Source organism: Lethenteron reissneri, chromosome 38 (assembly GCF_015708825.2).
Source record: "Lethenteron reissneri isolate LAM-NWPU_2019-01 chromosome 38, ASM1570882v1, whole genome shotgun sequence".
In the NCBI taxonomy this organism is placed as follows: domain Eukaryota; kingdom Metazoa; phylum Chordata; class Hyperoartia; order Petromyzontiformes; family Petromyzontidae; genus Lethenteron; species Lethenteron reissneri.
In genome coordinates, this window is record NC_083816.1 from 10,000,143 (window position 1) to 10,014,739 (window position 14,597).

Here is a 14,597-nt window from a genome sequence, read left to right on the forward strand (position 1 = left end):
CCAGCCCGCCGGGTCACGTGACGCGCACGCGGTGACGTCAGCCACCCGGAAGTAAACATGGCGTCGGGCGGCGTTGTCTACCGGCGACTCCGCGTCCCCTCGGCCGCCTCGAGCCCGCGGGAGTCGCCGCTGAGCGCAGGCTCCGACTACCGCGAAGGTTAGCAACAACAACAACAATATCAACAACAACATGAGCACCTTCGCCCTCTCTCATCTCTCGAGACGCGCCTCGGTGGAGAAAGCCGCGGGCGGTGGACTTTGGCTTGTTCGTCGTCTTCGTCGTTTTTCGCGCCGATGTTGTCAACCAAACTTTGTTCTAGGATTGAAGCTTTCGTGACTGCAGGGATTTATACTCTTTGGTTTTTTTGTGTAAAGTCACGTAGGTAAAAAATTATGAAATAAAATATTTAAAATAAAATATATTTTTAATAAAATATATTTTAATAAATATTTAAAATAAATATTTTATTATATTTTGGTTTATGCTTATTTTTTGGGTTCTTTTCTTTGAACCTGTCTACGTGACTTTACCGAAAGACACAATTAGAATGTGAATTCCTGCAGTCACGAAAGCTTTAAGTCAAGATTTATCTTACTAATTGGCTGTGTCGGGTGGTGGCGGCTTCAACGATACATTTTAATTGCAAAATATTTCAATATATTTTATTTTAAAAATAATAAAATAAAAATTTCTTACGTGACTTTACCGAAAAATAATAAAATAAAAAATAATCGATTAGCGATGGATCGATACATACAGCGATTGTTGAGGATTCTGGAATTTCAATATATTCCAGTGTGGACATTTTGGAACTTTCAAACGATGTGAATATTGGAACTATAGGACTGTGAATAATATTGGTAATATTGACATACCTTTTCAATAATACAACTTATACACACTGGAGACCCAGTTCCTATTCACTGTGCTTGTTTTCTTGTTCATGGTTTTGTTTTTTGATTGTTGCGGTTGCACCCGATTCAGGAGCCGAATGGCTCACAGGGCTATACCAAATAAATGAACTTTATATAATTCAGCGTAAAGCAGTTTGGGTTAGTGATGATACAGCACTCTCGCTCAAGTAACTCGCTCTCCGACCGTCAGTCGCCTCCTTAGTCCTTACCATTCTTATATTGCCACTACCATAGTTACTGTGAATTTCACCCATTGATTCTGCCATCTTACCACCTTGGGGGGGACCAGGTCTCACAAGACCGACGGTTAAACCTCTCCCATGCTGTTCAACCCGCCTACACTGCATGTTACAATGCGTCTCTTTCTGCTTGTTCACTCACACTGCTCGACTTTGGAATACCCTCCCATCGTTTATTTTGTCAGTCTCTTAACTTGCTCAATCCAGGAGAACTCTTCACTCTCATTGCAACTTTTTTACGGTGCTTTTTGTTGGTCGCTTGGCGTTTTTTTGGGGCTTTGGGCCCATGCTCAGCAACTTTAGCAAAATTAATTATTAAATAAACAAAAATGTGCAGATGAGTTGCAACAAAACGTAAACAATATGATGGAGATGCTAATTAGGTTAAAGAAATAATAGATTTTTGGATAAAATCCGTACTTCAAATCATGACAATGCATGCCATTACTGAAACAGTGGGAGTGCATCATTGTATGCCTAGTTACAGCTATATATCGTGCTTGGATGTATGACCACAAGTGCATGCCATCTCTTGTTAGGCTGCGTATTGCCAGGAGATGGCACTACAACAATGTGCTCCATCCACTTTCAGATGTAATTCATTTGGTCTCTGTAAATCTGTGTGGAGCTTCTTCTTGGTTCTTTCGGTAAAGTCACGTAGAAGGAAAATAATAAAAATCAAACAATAAAATTCTCACGACGTTTCGATGAAAAAATCTAAATGTGTGGAGCTATCTCTTTATATGCATGGATTTCCCCGGATATTCTAGAGAGAAAGTCAACCACGGAGATGAAGCAGCAATATCAGGTCTCGTACTGGTGCTAGGTGAATTGTCTCATTCAGAATGGCTCGGGGAAGACTTCACCCAGCAGTGGAATGATCATGATGACACTAGCTTCCTCCCACATGCCGCTCATTCATGGAGTTAACCAAGCATCTCAATGCGGGCGCTGTTGAAGATGAGTCATTTTGAGATTCAGTGAGGCATTCCTGGGTAAACAAATATACATTGGTACTCTTGCAATGACGTGTGCACGGGACTGCAGATGTAAGACCAGCAGCAGAGGAGCAGGAGAAGCCACTGCCCCGCATCAATGCACACTCCGTCTTCTGGGTGTGCGCCTCGGCTGGAATAACCTACTACACTGACTTCCCGACGGTGCTGCTCAGAGACAGTACCATCCAGAGGTGGGGGTGCAAACGCTGTCTCTATGCTTCAAGTTAAAAGTAGAGGAGTGTACGGTTATGATCATTCTAATGCATGTTCTCTCTGCGGTCACCTGGATTTTTCTCCGGGTCCTCCCAGTTTTCCCCTCCACATTTAGAAACATTCCTTTAGAGTATTTGGCTGATATACCTTTCCACATGATAAGCCACTTCGTTGGGCTATCATTTGTGGCCAGGTCGCTTCTGGCAAAGATCTATATAGCTCAGTGGGCCTTACCTGATAAAATAAATAAAATAGTTGAAGAGTGAATCTACACAAGAGGTGTTTCAGAATAAAAAAGGCACGATGAGAATTCCCAGTTTGGTTTTGCATGTCAAGATGACATAGCCCTTCTTGAATGTTTTCTAAACAAAGCCTGTTTTATATACAAGAATGGTGATGACATATTTTTGTACATAGTGTGCTGGTGGTTGTTGTGCTTTTGCCATCTGACACATTTTTTTCGTGTGTATTTAGCATTTAGTTTTCACCCTGCATGCTTTTTTTCTGACTAAATAGTTTTCTCGGTATAGAAAGTGATTTTATGTGCATTAATTAGTAAGCTGGGAAATGTAAATGGTTTAGTGGGTATTGGGCCATTCAGCACTCACCGGATTTCCAGGCATCAGGTGTTAGCCTCGATTTTTTTTTTTTACCAAATGTTGGCGGACAACTGCAGATTTGTATCAGTAACTTTTTGGCAGCTTCTTTGGTGAAAATAGGATAATACTAATCCATTTGCTGTGAGAAGATATAATTCAGCTCATTCCTAATTACCTTTAGTTCGAATGGATCACACACTCGCTGATGGAACAGCAATCAGGGTTTGAGGGGTGGGGTTTCCCGTATACAAATGAAGTTAATAGATTGAGAACCCAAGAATAATGGAGTTGTTTATGGCATTTTGTAATAGCGAAATTCCAAAATGTCTCTTATTTGCCATATTGTTGAGCAAAATCATCAGCCAAGATTAATACACTGCTGGATGAAGGCCTCCCCAAGCTGTCAACATTCACCATGGATCTGCAATGCACTTGTATTTACGTCGCTGTGGTCGCTGTGGTCTGCTTTATCGGTGCAGCTGGTGGTTCGTCACTGCAGTTGCGCTGCTGTGTGTGAGCCTGGCGATCGCCGCCTACTGCATGTTCTACTTGGAATGGTACTGCCACGTGCCCGACTATGAGACCCACAACCCCGTCCTCGTCCCCACTGCCACGGCCACCTTCATCCTGGCCGCGTTGTGGTGAGTGCGATCGAGTGTGCTCCAGGAGACGTTTGCTGAAATGAACACGCCTCGCTCGCCACGTCCTTGTGTACGCAATGCCCAAGGGTTTTTTTTTACTTCAGTCACTTCCATCACAGTTGTGTTAATGATTCACCTGTTTAAAATCAATTCTAAAGCGCACGACAGATGCAAATAATTTTGCCGCAGGGCAAATTTGGTGATTTATGTAAATTATATTCCATTATCTTTACGCTAATTAGAATGAACTTGACATTACATAACATGATCACCTTCCACCTGTCCATCTTGTCTGTAAAGGGGGGGAGGGGGTTACATTGGCTCTTGTATTTGTCGTCGAGGTGGTGGGAGGTGAATCACTGCATGGCTAATTCAAGAATACAAGTTGGCTTTATATAGCATCTGAATGCCACCACACGTATGTATGTTGAACTCCTTTCGCACCGTACGTAGCCAACCCTGCTCATCAGGAGTTTGCAATGCACATTTACGTTGATGACAAACAATAGAAAACTGGACTCTAGAGGTGAATGAAGCATGAAGATTGGAAACCCCACAATTTGCAGCTCTTGAGAATTTACATTTTTGAATATACAGACGTTATTGTCATGCGGTAACGTGAAAAAGTATACCCTCTATTGTGTTAAAATCCTGTGAAAATTTGCTTCTGTCGGCTGTTAAACAACACATGGGAAGTACTATGAGAATTCCAAATGGATCATATATTCTTCGTCCAATGGCATGATGCCGATAGCACAATTGGAATACAGTACATTTGGAGAAGACAAGACCGTATGAAGTCAAAAATACAGAGCACGTTATACGTCGTCAAATCATGCGCGTAAATCTCAGTCCGTGTGGCTCTCGGCATGGCAGGTGACACGCCACATCTGCCTCTAACTCAAATTTATCAATCCTTTTTGTGCAGCTTGAACATGGCACTGTGGTCCGTATGGTCTTTCTTCACACCCTTCCTCCTCTTCACTCAATTTATGGGCGTCATCATGGTGATCTCGCTGCTGGGCTGACGACGCACAGGTAAACATCCGGAAGGATTTCAACGCCATTCCTGCTCACAGTGGACTTGGACAGCCCTTTGTCAACCACTGCTGTATGAACACCTCCCCCACGCTGGTGCAAGTCATGTGGATTACTTGACCATGCATAAGAGGTTTTTTTTTGGGTTAGATCGCCTAATTATAAATGTGTCGTTAAACCCGCCACCACCCGGCACAGCCCATTAGTAAGGTTTGTCACTTAAACAAAACATGCCAATCCGTTACTAGTACAGCACACCAGTGTGTTGTAAAGTAAACCCACAATATTTACAATTCGAGTACGTTTCGCCAGTAATTACAACTAGCATCATCAAGCAACAGCCAGACATATATTTGTGATCTATATTGGTCACAAAAGCCTATGTGTTATACTTGACCATGCTTCACACTGGTTAGTACAGGTTGAAGAGAGGGAGCATCAACATAAAAGTACAGTACAACCATAGATTTGACTTAACTGCCCTCTGCTACCACTCACAGCCTCCACTGCAAGTGTGCTGCGGTAACAATTCAGTATGGTGTGTTCCAATGCTCAACAGGCATAATAACAAGTGGCTGAAAATGAATGTAAATTATCAGTGACGAAGTATATTTCAAGGACAAAACCGGCATGTGTGCTCAGAAACCCAAGCTCCATTGTTCCAAGGTGTCGAGTTAAAATTGAACACTGACCCGTGATGAATGCAGCATTGTGTGACCGTTGATTAATGTGTTCACGACAAGCTGCAGATGGGGATTTTTTTTTACTTCTGTATTGGTCGGTGTCTAGCCAGCTGTCACTAATGCGTAATGTCGCCAGTCACTCAAGGTCAGCCGATGGCAATGTTGGCATTGCTCTGGGCAATTCGGTTTTCTATGGAAATATCCATAACGGCTCAATTGCTGGCCCAGATGAACGCCTGCCCAGTCAATTGGATTTCTTGACTCTAAATGAAGTGACAGCTCAGTGGTGAGGTGCAGTATTTTTTTTTAAACAGATATCCTAGGCATAACCATGCAGGGTAATATTAAAACTACTTGTGGCATTATAGCTGTGCCAATTTTGTGTTACTGTAAACTTGTCAATGTTAAGTCAATTTGGGTAGTTAACACATTTTCAAGTAGGGTGGTTGTTTAGAAGTTTTCCAGCATTTTATACAAATTTGAGTAATGTGAACTTAATGCCCAACAGCATGGGCCCATTAAATTATATTAAAACACTCTTGAAATATGAACAGAATGAGCTTAAATGCAAGGAGACATACCAGTATTCATCTTACCTTTATTATAATGATGAACAACAAAATATAGGCACAGATTTACATTTAATTCCTGATATTTGTTCTTGTAATCATGACATGGCCTATGACCAAATCATCCACAATGCTCCTGATCTCATCTCGGAAGCTATAAGCAGAGTTGAGCCTCGATAATACATGGGTGGGTGACCACCATGCAAATTAGTGTTATAAGGTATGGGGCTACATGGTAGGCAGCAGAGGGGAGTCCAGCAAAATACATTTTTGGACTATTCTTTATGATCCATCTATGCTGCCCCCTTCAACAACCCTCACTATTAAGCACGCTGAAGTACTGTATGGTGAAATATCCCCTACGACTCACATAGCATAGTGGTGTTCTCATCCAGCAATAGATTGAGAAAGGGCTGTACATGTACAATCATACTTGTATAAATGTGAATGTCGGAACAGCACACAGTTTGTGTTTAGACGTCAAAGACTTTTTAAACTCTTACTGTAGTTTTACAATGGACAAAGTGCTTAAAAATTGTACGTGCACATTGATATTTTGTTTACGTATATCCAAACGATAAATACAATTCGATTGGCATGTGATGAAAAATAAATGCCACATTATGACCGAGTGCTTTTGAAAACACAATATTGGCAATTGAGATCATTGGTCAGTGAAGGTAGCTTTTCTCTTCTCCACGAATGCACTCATTCCTTCTTTGCGGTCATCCTGTTCGGAAACGTTCACAGCAGAAGAAGCAATCAAACCAATTTGACAAAGAAGTGCACATTCCCAAACTGTGTTCATTAAACAATTACTCTTGTTTTGAACATTCCTTGGATGGTTATAATTTGCAGAGCCATGTTCTTTCCCCCCCCCCCCCCGCCAATGCTAATATAAAGGGCATGTTGCGTCAAGTGCTTTCCGAGGTCTATACCATGTTCTGGTCATCACATGAGTCTGGTGCCACCGTGCTCGCACGACAGTATAAAAATGTGGAAAGAATGACTGTCGAAACAGTTGATGCATTATGCCTAAAAAGTTCCCTCAGTATTCAGAAATATGCGACATGCGTGTGATCCACCACTCTGGTGACAAATGTTGGTGTATTATTTAAAACTATAAAACTCCCAAACCCACTGGTGCTGCTGCAAGGTGACTGTGAGATGGCAGGATTGCAAGTCGATGCTTTAATCGATTTGTGCAGAGATTCCAATCTACCAGGTGCCCCACTTTCTTCTCACACTGAACACCCTTTATGGAATTGGCTCACCGTCCTATTTACAAGACACCAGAAGATGGGCCTTTAAACTCGGTGAGGGATTCCTGGGTACATTACACTTCAATGATCTATTTGCCAAATCCTATTTTGGAACGGAAATTTCCGTACTAAAAATTAAGCACGGTATTTAATCGTGCAAAACTTACGGTTGCAAAGGTGGCATGGAAGAATCTCTTCTCAAGACGGTTTCCTTCTGCCAGTGAGAGCTCAAATGCTGCAAACGACAATATCTAGAATCAGAATCTTTATTTATCATGGAGAAAATCCAATGAGCTATGAAGCTCTTTTTCACAGATGTCCAGTAGAGGCGGGTCAGAAGGTTACCACAACAAACGGTACAAAACGCAAACGGAGTGCAAAGGATAGGAAAGGCAAGCAAATCAAAAAAAGAAATACTTCAATACATCCTAGATTCAATCTTAAATTTGTGCGTACAAAGCACACGATCTACTACTGATTGTGCCGTTGCGTTTGCCGTAACGTTGGCTGCGAGAGATGTGAGCAGCAATGCCAGTCTGCGTGCTGTGATAATGCAGATTGTATCTGCGCGGCAGCTGTACCAGCATTGACGGCCTCCTTAGCCATGGAGATGACGAGCTTGGAGTGGCGCGAGATCTTCTCTCCCAGCTTCACGGCCTCCCCCAGCAGCTGATCGGGTGGGCACACCTTGCTGACGAGCCCTGCACAAGCAAGAGCAACTTAATACATACAATGTACATGTACTGGCCCTTTTGTTAATCCACTGCTGAATGAGCACGTCCCCACACCGTGCGGATCGTGGGGGTTATTTGGCCATACACTTCACAACGCTGGTCAGTGCGGATTGGTGAAGGCAGATAGCATCGACGTGGGGACATAGAAGCGCAGTACAACCATGGATTTTGCGACACGAACCATATCTAATTATTAATTCAGTTTATTAGACGTGGCATTTCCAATATTTTACTAGATTGTGGGCAAAACAAAGAGCTGTAAATATCATTATTTACATTTATGAATAAAAATGTCTATTAAAAAAAGTGACGAGTATTTTTTTGTGCTATAAAAAAGGATGTTTAATAGCCGTGTGTAATAAACAGATGCTTCTCTACTTCATTACAAATGATGCACAAAGGCATTGCTCATACTGAGACACCAAGTGGCATTTTCAATCATGATCACATGATCACATACAACTCGAAAGTATCAAACTGGGGAGCAGTTTTGCTTGTATTTTCCTTATATTTTATTCTTCATATTGTTATGAACCTTATGGCGGGACCCTGGCTCTCGCATAAACTGCGTTGTGACGTCATTTTATGTCTGTTCAAGGCGAACGATACGGTATTCTATTCCTCTCGATGAGTTCTACACAATGCGCTAATCAAAGTTTCAAAGTTTTGTTTCTTCTGCACTTGGACGACATCACAACAGAATGATCCGCACCAGGTGGGTCGCGGCATTTATGTGCGTGGTGGGACGGAGTCGCCAAAAGTAAATTAATTACGATTTTGACTTCCGTTTATTCGGGACCTCGGGGTCCCGCAATAAGGTTCCTATGTACAATCGATTCTGATAATGTGACGTGACTGGCAGGCTTGCGTGGGCAACAGAAAGTGAAGCTAGCGTCGGGTGTCTGACCTGCTTCTTTGGCTTGCTGGGCTGAGATCCGGTCTCCAGTGAGCACCATCTCCATGGCCAACGATTTGCCGACCGCTCTGGTGAGCCTCTGCGTGCCGCCCGCCCCTGTAACACGCACGCATTTAAAGGTGAAACCAAAACTATGGATGGATCTTATTGATGCCCACCTGAGCTGTCGCAATAAGAGTTTGAAGCTTTCCTATGAGAAGAAAGACAAACCAATAATGTTGGTCATAAGGTGCAAGTGATGCAAGTGCAAGGAAAGACATCACCTAACTGTCAATCCCTTATCAGTGCCTACCTTATTACAGACCAATTCAGACCTTATTGGTCACCCCGTGCCCTTATAAATCTCAAAGCTCATCCCACAAAGTCCCATCACATGGGAGAAACACAATTCAGAATATTTTTTGTTGGCTAGTATTAAAATGGCTGCATGCCATATGGACCTGAAAACTCTATTTCCCTGTACAAGAATACGGGTAAACCGTTTGGGTTGACAGGTATGAGATCAAGAGAAGGCAGAAGAAAAAGTAGTGGGCCGATGTGGTGCGAGCGGACATGGTGGCCCGAAGAGCGGAAAGAGAGACGGCGCAGGAGAAGGCGGCATAGAGAAAGTTCGCAAGTACAGTGGACCCCACAATTATGACAAACGTGTGGAAGAAGATTATAATTTAAAGTTATGGTCAAGCATGTCATCATAGCATTATAATGTAATCATATTTTAATGTCAAGGCTGTGATGTCATGCATGCATTGCAACAAAGCATCGGACTGATTAAAAAAAATGCTCAGCAAGGAAGCTTCAAACTCATGTTTGGATAGCCTGTGTTTAAACAATAAGAGCTGTTGGGTTGTTTTGCTTCCTTCTGTAATGTGTTGCCAAGTGTGCAGTACGCAGTACACCCGATGTGTGTCGCGCATTTTATGATACGGCAGCCCTCGCAAAATCTACCTTGGTACCATGTGCTGACTGCAACAACAAAAAACCCCACCGTACATGTGAATAAACATTTGTGAAAGGTGATGTTTAAGCAAACATCACCTTTCAGGAAGATTTTTTTTTATCAAAAAACACTGTTAGAAGTAAGGGGGCCCCACTGAGCATGACATTTGCTCATGTTAATTTAAATTAGGATTCAACTGCTCAACTATTTTTTATTTTACCAGGTAAGGCCCACTGAGCTATATAGCTCATTTTCAGAAGTGACCTGGCCACAAATGATAGCTGAACGAAGTGGCTTATCACGTGGAAATTTACAGCAGCCAAATACTCTTAAACAAATGGTTCTAAGTGTGGAAGGAAAAATCGAAGGACCTGGAGAAAAATCCACGTGACCATGGGGAAACATGCAAACTCCAAATATACAGGCATCGGGGTCAAATCTACAATCTCCTGTGTACCATATATGCATGTGGGCATCATGCGTGTGGTTTGAAGAGAGCTGATAACCAGGCGAGCTCCATCTGATGAACTTGAGAAATAACAAAAATTCTGAGCATTCTACATATTTGTCATTTTAACATGGGCACTATAGTGTGTGCAATTTTGAAATGGGTTTTGTACGAGTTTTGTACACTGTATCAATGCATATTTGGCATACCGGGTATGGTGCCAAGAGCAATCTCAGGCTGCCCAAACTGGGCCTTTTCCCCAGCGTAGATGATGTCACACATCATGGCCAGCTCGCAGCCTCCTCCCAACTGCAAAACCATTAAGTCACAGCGTTCAGTGGACTCTTCAATATTGTTATGACGGGTATTGTGGCATCCGTTTACTACCGACAATGCCGCGAACATTGAGATATATATTCTGCATGTGACAACAGAAACCAGAAATTAAGTTCTCTGACAAGTGATGAAAGCAGTGGATGGGAGAAAATAAACGTTAGGGAAAAATGTCATTTAATTGCTGAAAGAGTGAGAAGTCTGCTTTCTGTTACCCTCAAAACGGGGACATTTCATCATTCCCCTGGCCCCGATTAATCTGGTTTACCCTGCATGGTTTTGCAACCAGATTCCTCCTGCGAGAAGACACACAAGACCTAGAAGAGACCAGATGCTGCATAATTTTTTTTGCTAATCGGAAGCAGAATAAACGAGTTTCTGTTGTCCACCTATTGCCAAACAGGATTTTCTTTTGCAAGCAGCACAGTGATGATCCGAGAGCCAGTGAGCAGCCCGAGTGCAGGCCAGTGCGTGCGCTTACCGCGAATCCATTCACGGCTGCGATGACCGGCTTTTTGGTCTGGGCGACGCGATTCCAGTGCGACAGGAAGTTCCCACCGAAGCACTCGGCGAATGTTCGGTTCTGCATCTCCTTTATGTCGGCCCCCGCTGACGAAAAGAGCAACATGACCCAGCGAAGTGAGCTATTACGCGTGTAAAATTGAACAACAAAATACACCTGCGAGCAAGAATGTGACTGCCCTAAAGAGAGTGGTAGGTTAAGTGGCCAATTACAGCTCTCGAGACGTGATATGTTTCGATTGAAGGTCTTGAACGATGTACAATGCAGAGATGGCCAATGTCTCGGGTCAGAGCACTGAGCCATTATCGCTGAGATTCTGGGTTTGATTCCACATTTCAGACAATCATTATTAAACTGGGTTTCTTGTGTGAGCAAGCACGATATGGGGGGGGAGGGATTTTTTTCACGTTATATATTTGTCTTTTCACTTTGGCTAAAATCCAGCTCTGAAAAACTTACACGGAAATTGGTTTTACTACAAATGCAATGAATACTTCTCTGTAGCAGACAGGGCATGTGGAAAATAACACCGACTATAGTGTGGCAACCTTTACAGGATATCAGAATCAGTTCTGTAATATCTGCTTTCAAGGCTATCCTCAAATAAAATCGAGGACACACTGCCCCGTGACATTTTCAAATCGATACATCGTCTCGTGATAAGGCGCGGATGGCACGAATAATACAATTTGTGGGAAATATAAAATGCATGTTTCAATGCGAGTACGCATATGCAATGAACAAATGCATCTACAGCGTGTGTGTGTGTGCGCGGCTCTTACCGGCGAAGGCACGTTCATTGCCAGTGATCACGATGGCCCCAACGCCCGAGTCCCCTTCGAACACGTCCAGGGCTTGATTGAGCTCCAACATGAGGCCATCGCACAGTGCGTTGAGGGCCTTAGGCCGGTTGAGCTGTATTAAGCCCACGCTGTTGCCCTCTCCTTTCCTCTCCACCAGAATGTACTCGTACTTTGCGCCTGTGAACACATTGCAGCATACATACTGCTGCTCACACGAGGAAATAGACGTGCAGAATTTTCCCTTGTCCAGCTTGTAAATAGTACACATATTTCAATGGGTTATCCGCATTGCCAAGTGGGGTGCCAGTTGAATGCAATTGTATAAGATGTATTCTTGCAGTGTTTGCTTGAGTAGGTGAATCTAAGCAAGCATATATGATGATGTTTGCTGTCAAGAATGGCTATTGTCCAAAACGTCACCTATTATAAAAAAAATATTCCTTTTAGAGCAGTGTTATTGACCAATTTGTTCAGTTTTGCTAACGTGTCCTTGTGCACCACTGCCAATACTATATCACAACAATTTTTTCAGCAGTGAAGTGCATTGTCTCTGCAAATTGTACCTCCAGCTTAAATGTTGTTTTACCACCAAACCAAATTTACAACTGAATGTCTTCAACCACATGTACGTTGTCTTCATTAATAAATACATTATTAAATGTGTGATTAAATGTTACCCGAGTCTCTGGTGTTCCTTTTTTCATTCATTATTCGACTGGATTGTCAAGTTTTGTGCCCAGGAACAAATATACAAATTGCTTCTGGGCACGACAGTTTTGGTCTAGCCAGCTGAGCTGTGGATAATGTACAATTTAGCACAAGCTCAAGCATTTTTTAAAAATAATCTCACTGTTCAAGTCCTTTTGAGTAACACAGAATAACTGAATATCCGAGAGCTCAACAGGGGATTATGACCAACTGAATCAGCACAATGCAGCAGGTTGAAATACACGATGTGTACATTACATCTGTACGCGCCTGTCTCCATCTCAAGCGTCTTATAGTGATTACACCACGTGAAATGCATGTTTTCGTATGTACCCTAATTAACCAGGATGCTCTATAAAGCAGGTATGGTTATTTTAAAGGGGGTGATGAAGACTGGTTTGTTGCTTAGAATACAGAAGAGAAGTCTCATCGTGAACTTTCAAGGTTTGGTGACGCTGTTTCTCCATTGCCCAGAGCCCGTGGTTACTAATTCACGTTTTACTATGAACTAACTTTCCACCTGTTGATCTAAAAAAACACACTTCAATTAATAAGAACGTCTATTTTATGCGCTGCTCAGCCGCAACCTCAGGAATCAAATGTAAAAGTAAATTGCGCAAAGGTGGAAGACTTGCAAATGGCAAAACTGGAGTGAGAATAATGAAGGGAATTGCTGTGGATGTGCAACGTTGGTGGTGCAATGGAGAAAAGTTCAATTCAATTTTTTTTCTCGAGCAAAGAACACCACTGGTTCATAGCCACACATCTGCAATCGTTTATCGGGAGGCTGGTACGAGTTCGAGACGTGCAACAGATTGGGAGCCTTATAAAGAACCACGGCAATGATGAAGGGGGGGTTATAGGGAGTTGCGTTGGGGGTTGGAATGGCTAGAGTATTGTTCGGGGAATTGTGTTATAAAAGAAAGCGATGGGAGAGAATACATCTGAAGACTAATCACTGTTTGCTGGGGTTAGGGTGTTTAGATCAGAGTGTTAGGGCAGTGTTTGTAGGTTTGTTAGTATTATAGGGAGTGTTAGCTTACGGCTATTAGTAGTGTTGTGGTTATGGGTAGAGTATTGTAGCAGCAGTTTCGCACTCAGCCACACTGTAGAGGTACTATTAGCAGTGGTCTTGCAATAATAGTATTCGTGGTATTATTACCGTGTTAGTGTTGTCAGAATGTGTGTTATTGGTGTGATTAGTAGTGTCGTGTCTGGCATCGAGCCGATCTCGCCCGTGCAGTGGAGGTAGTGGTATTAGCAGTGTTTATTACAGTGTTCTTGCAGTATTCGTGTCGTTCTTGCAGTGTTAGTGTCATTGTTGTAGTGTTAGTATTGCAGTGTTAGTATTGTATTGTTAGTATTGTAGTGTTAGTAGTATTGTAGTGTTAGTATTATTGTAGTGTTAGTATTGTAGTGTTAGTAGTGTTGCCGTAGTGTTAGTATTGCAGTGTTAGTATTGTAGTGTTAGTAGTATTGTAGTGTTAGTATTGTTGTAGTGTTAGTAGTGTTGCCGTAGTGTTAGTGTTGTAGTATTGTGTTAGTGTTGCAGTGTTAGTATTGTAGTGTTATTGTTGTAGTGTGAGTGTCGCTGTTAGTGTCGCTCTCACCCGCACTGAGCCCCCGCGCCGCGCTCTGCAGCAGCCGCGGCCTCTGCGCCGCGAGCAGCACCCGAGCCGTGGCTCTACACAGCACAGACATGACGAATACAACGGCGAAACGAAAGCAAGAGACACAGCAGAGAGCCGAGAGCAAGAGAGAGAGACAGAGAGCCGAGAGCTAGCGAGGTGAAGCGATAGATTGCAGGCGAAGGTCAGCGTCAGACGTCCGCGCAGGAAAACCCCCTCGCCACGCTTGGGCCTAGCAGCGAGATTCGACGATTTAGGGTCCGCGGTGAAATCTCTCGCGGACGTTGCCAAGTTGCACGTTGGTGGTGGTGGTGGGTGGGGGGGGGGTCACCACGTTGTGACGTAAGAGACGACACAGGCGGAATTCTCTACACCAATGTGGCTGACGCCTGATGAAGCTGGTTGTAATT

The 14,597-nt window shown here is 43.0% G+C and overlaps 2 protein-coding genes across 3 annotated transcripts; one reads left to right on the forward strand and one right to left on the reverse strand.

The window, feature by feature from the left end:
* Nucleotides 1-42: 42 nt before the first annotated feature.
* On the forward strand, nt 43-12,527 carry TMEM128 (transmembrane protein 128). Of its 2 annotated transcripts, none has more exons than XM_061567353.1 (5): nt 43-157; nt 2,202-2,343; nt 3,444-3,605; nt 4,534-4,643; nt 7,715-12,527. In XM_061567353.1, exons 1-4 carry the CDS (start codon nt 58-60, stop codon nt 4,631-4,633), a joined length of 504 nt encoding a protein of 167 aa, XP_061423337.1. In that variant the 5' UTR covers nt 43-57; the 3' UTR covers nt 4,634-4,643; nt 7,715-12,527. The 2 variants fall into 2 exon arrangements, with proteins under 2 accessions (XP_061423337.1, XP_061423335.1); XM_061567351.1 differs by having other exon boundaries at nt 7,733-12,527.
* Nucleotides 5,908-14,451, reverse strand: ECHS1 (enoyl-CoA hydratase, short chain 1). Its single transcript, XM_061567350.1, has 8 exons — nt 14,170-14,451; nt 11,831-12,028; nt 11,007-11,134; nt 10,402-10,501; nt 8,799-8,903; nt 7,739-7,858; nt 7,325-7,392; nt 5,908-6,625 (listed from the first exon to the last, which is right to left on the reverse strand). Exons 1-8 carry the CDS (start codon nt 14,258-14,260, stop codon nt 6,560-6,562), a joined length of 876 nt encoding a protein of 291 aa, XP_061423334.1. The 5' UTR covers nt 14,261-14,451; the 3' UTR covers nt 5,908-6,559.
* Between the last annotated feature and the right edge of the window lie 146 nt (nt 14,452-14,597).

Bases quoted from the DNA above. Each gene is read 5' to 3' on its own strand.
- TMEM128 (XM_061567353.1), top strand. From the start codon at position 58: ATGGCGTCGGGCGGCGTTGTCTACCGGCGACTCCGCGTCCCCTCGGCC. The intron at 2,344-3,443 runs GTGGGGGTGCAA...TTATCGGTGCAG, and splicing joins AGAGACAGTACCATCCAGAG to CTGGTGGTTCGTCACTGCAG. The intron at 3,606-4,533 runs GTGAGTGCGATC...CTTTTTGTGCAG, and splicing joins TTCATCCTGGCCGCGTTGTG to CTTGAACATGGCACTGTGGT.
- ECHS1 (XM_061567350.1), bottom strand. From the start codon at position 14,260: ATGTCTGTGCTGTGTAGAGCCACGGCTCGGGTGCTGCTCGCGGCGCAG. The intron at 7,393-7,738 runs GTACAGCTGCCG...TGTCGTTTGCAG, and splicing joins TAAGGAGGCCGTCAATGCTG to CATTTGAGCTCTCACTGGCA. The intron at 6,626-7,324 runs GTAAGTTTTGCA...GTTTCCGAACAG, and splicing joins TCCATGCCACCTTTGCAACC to GATGACCGCAAAGAAGGAAT.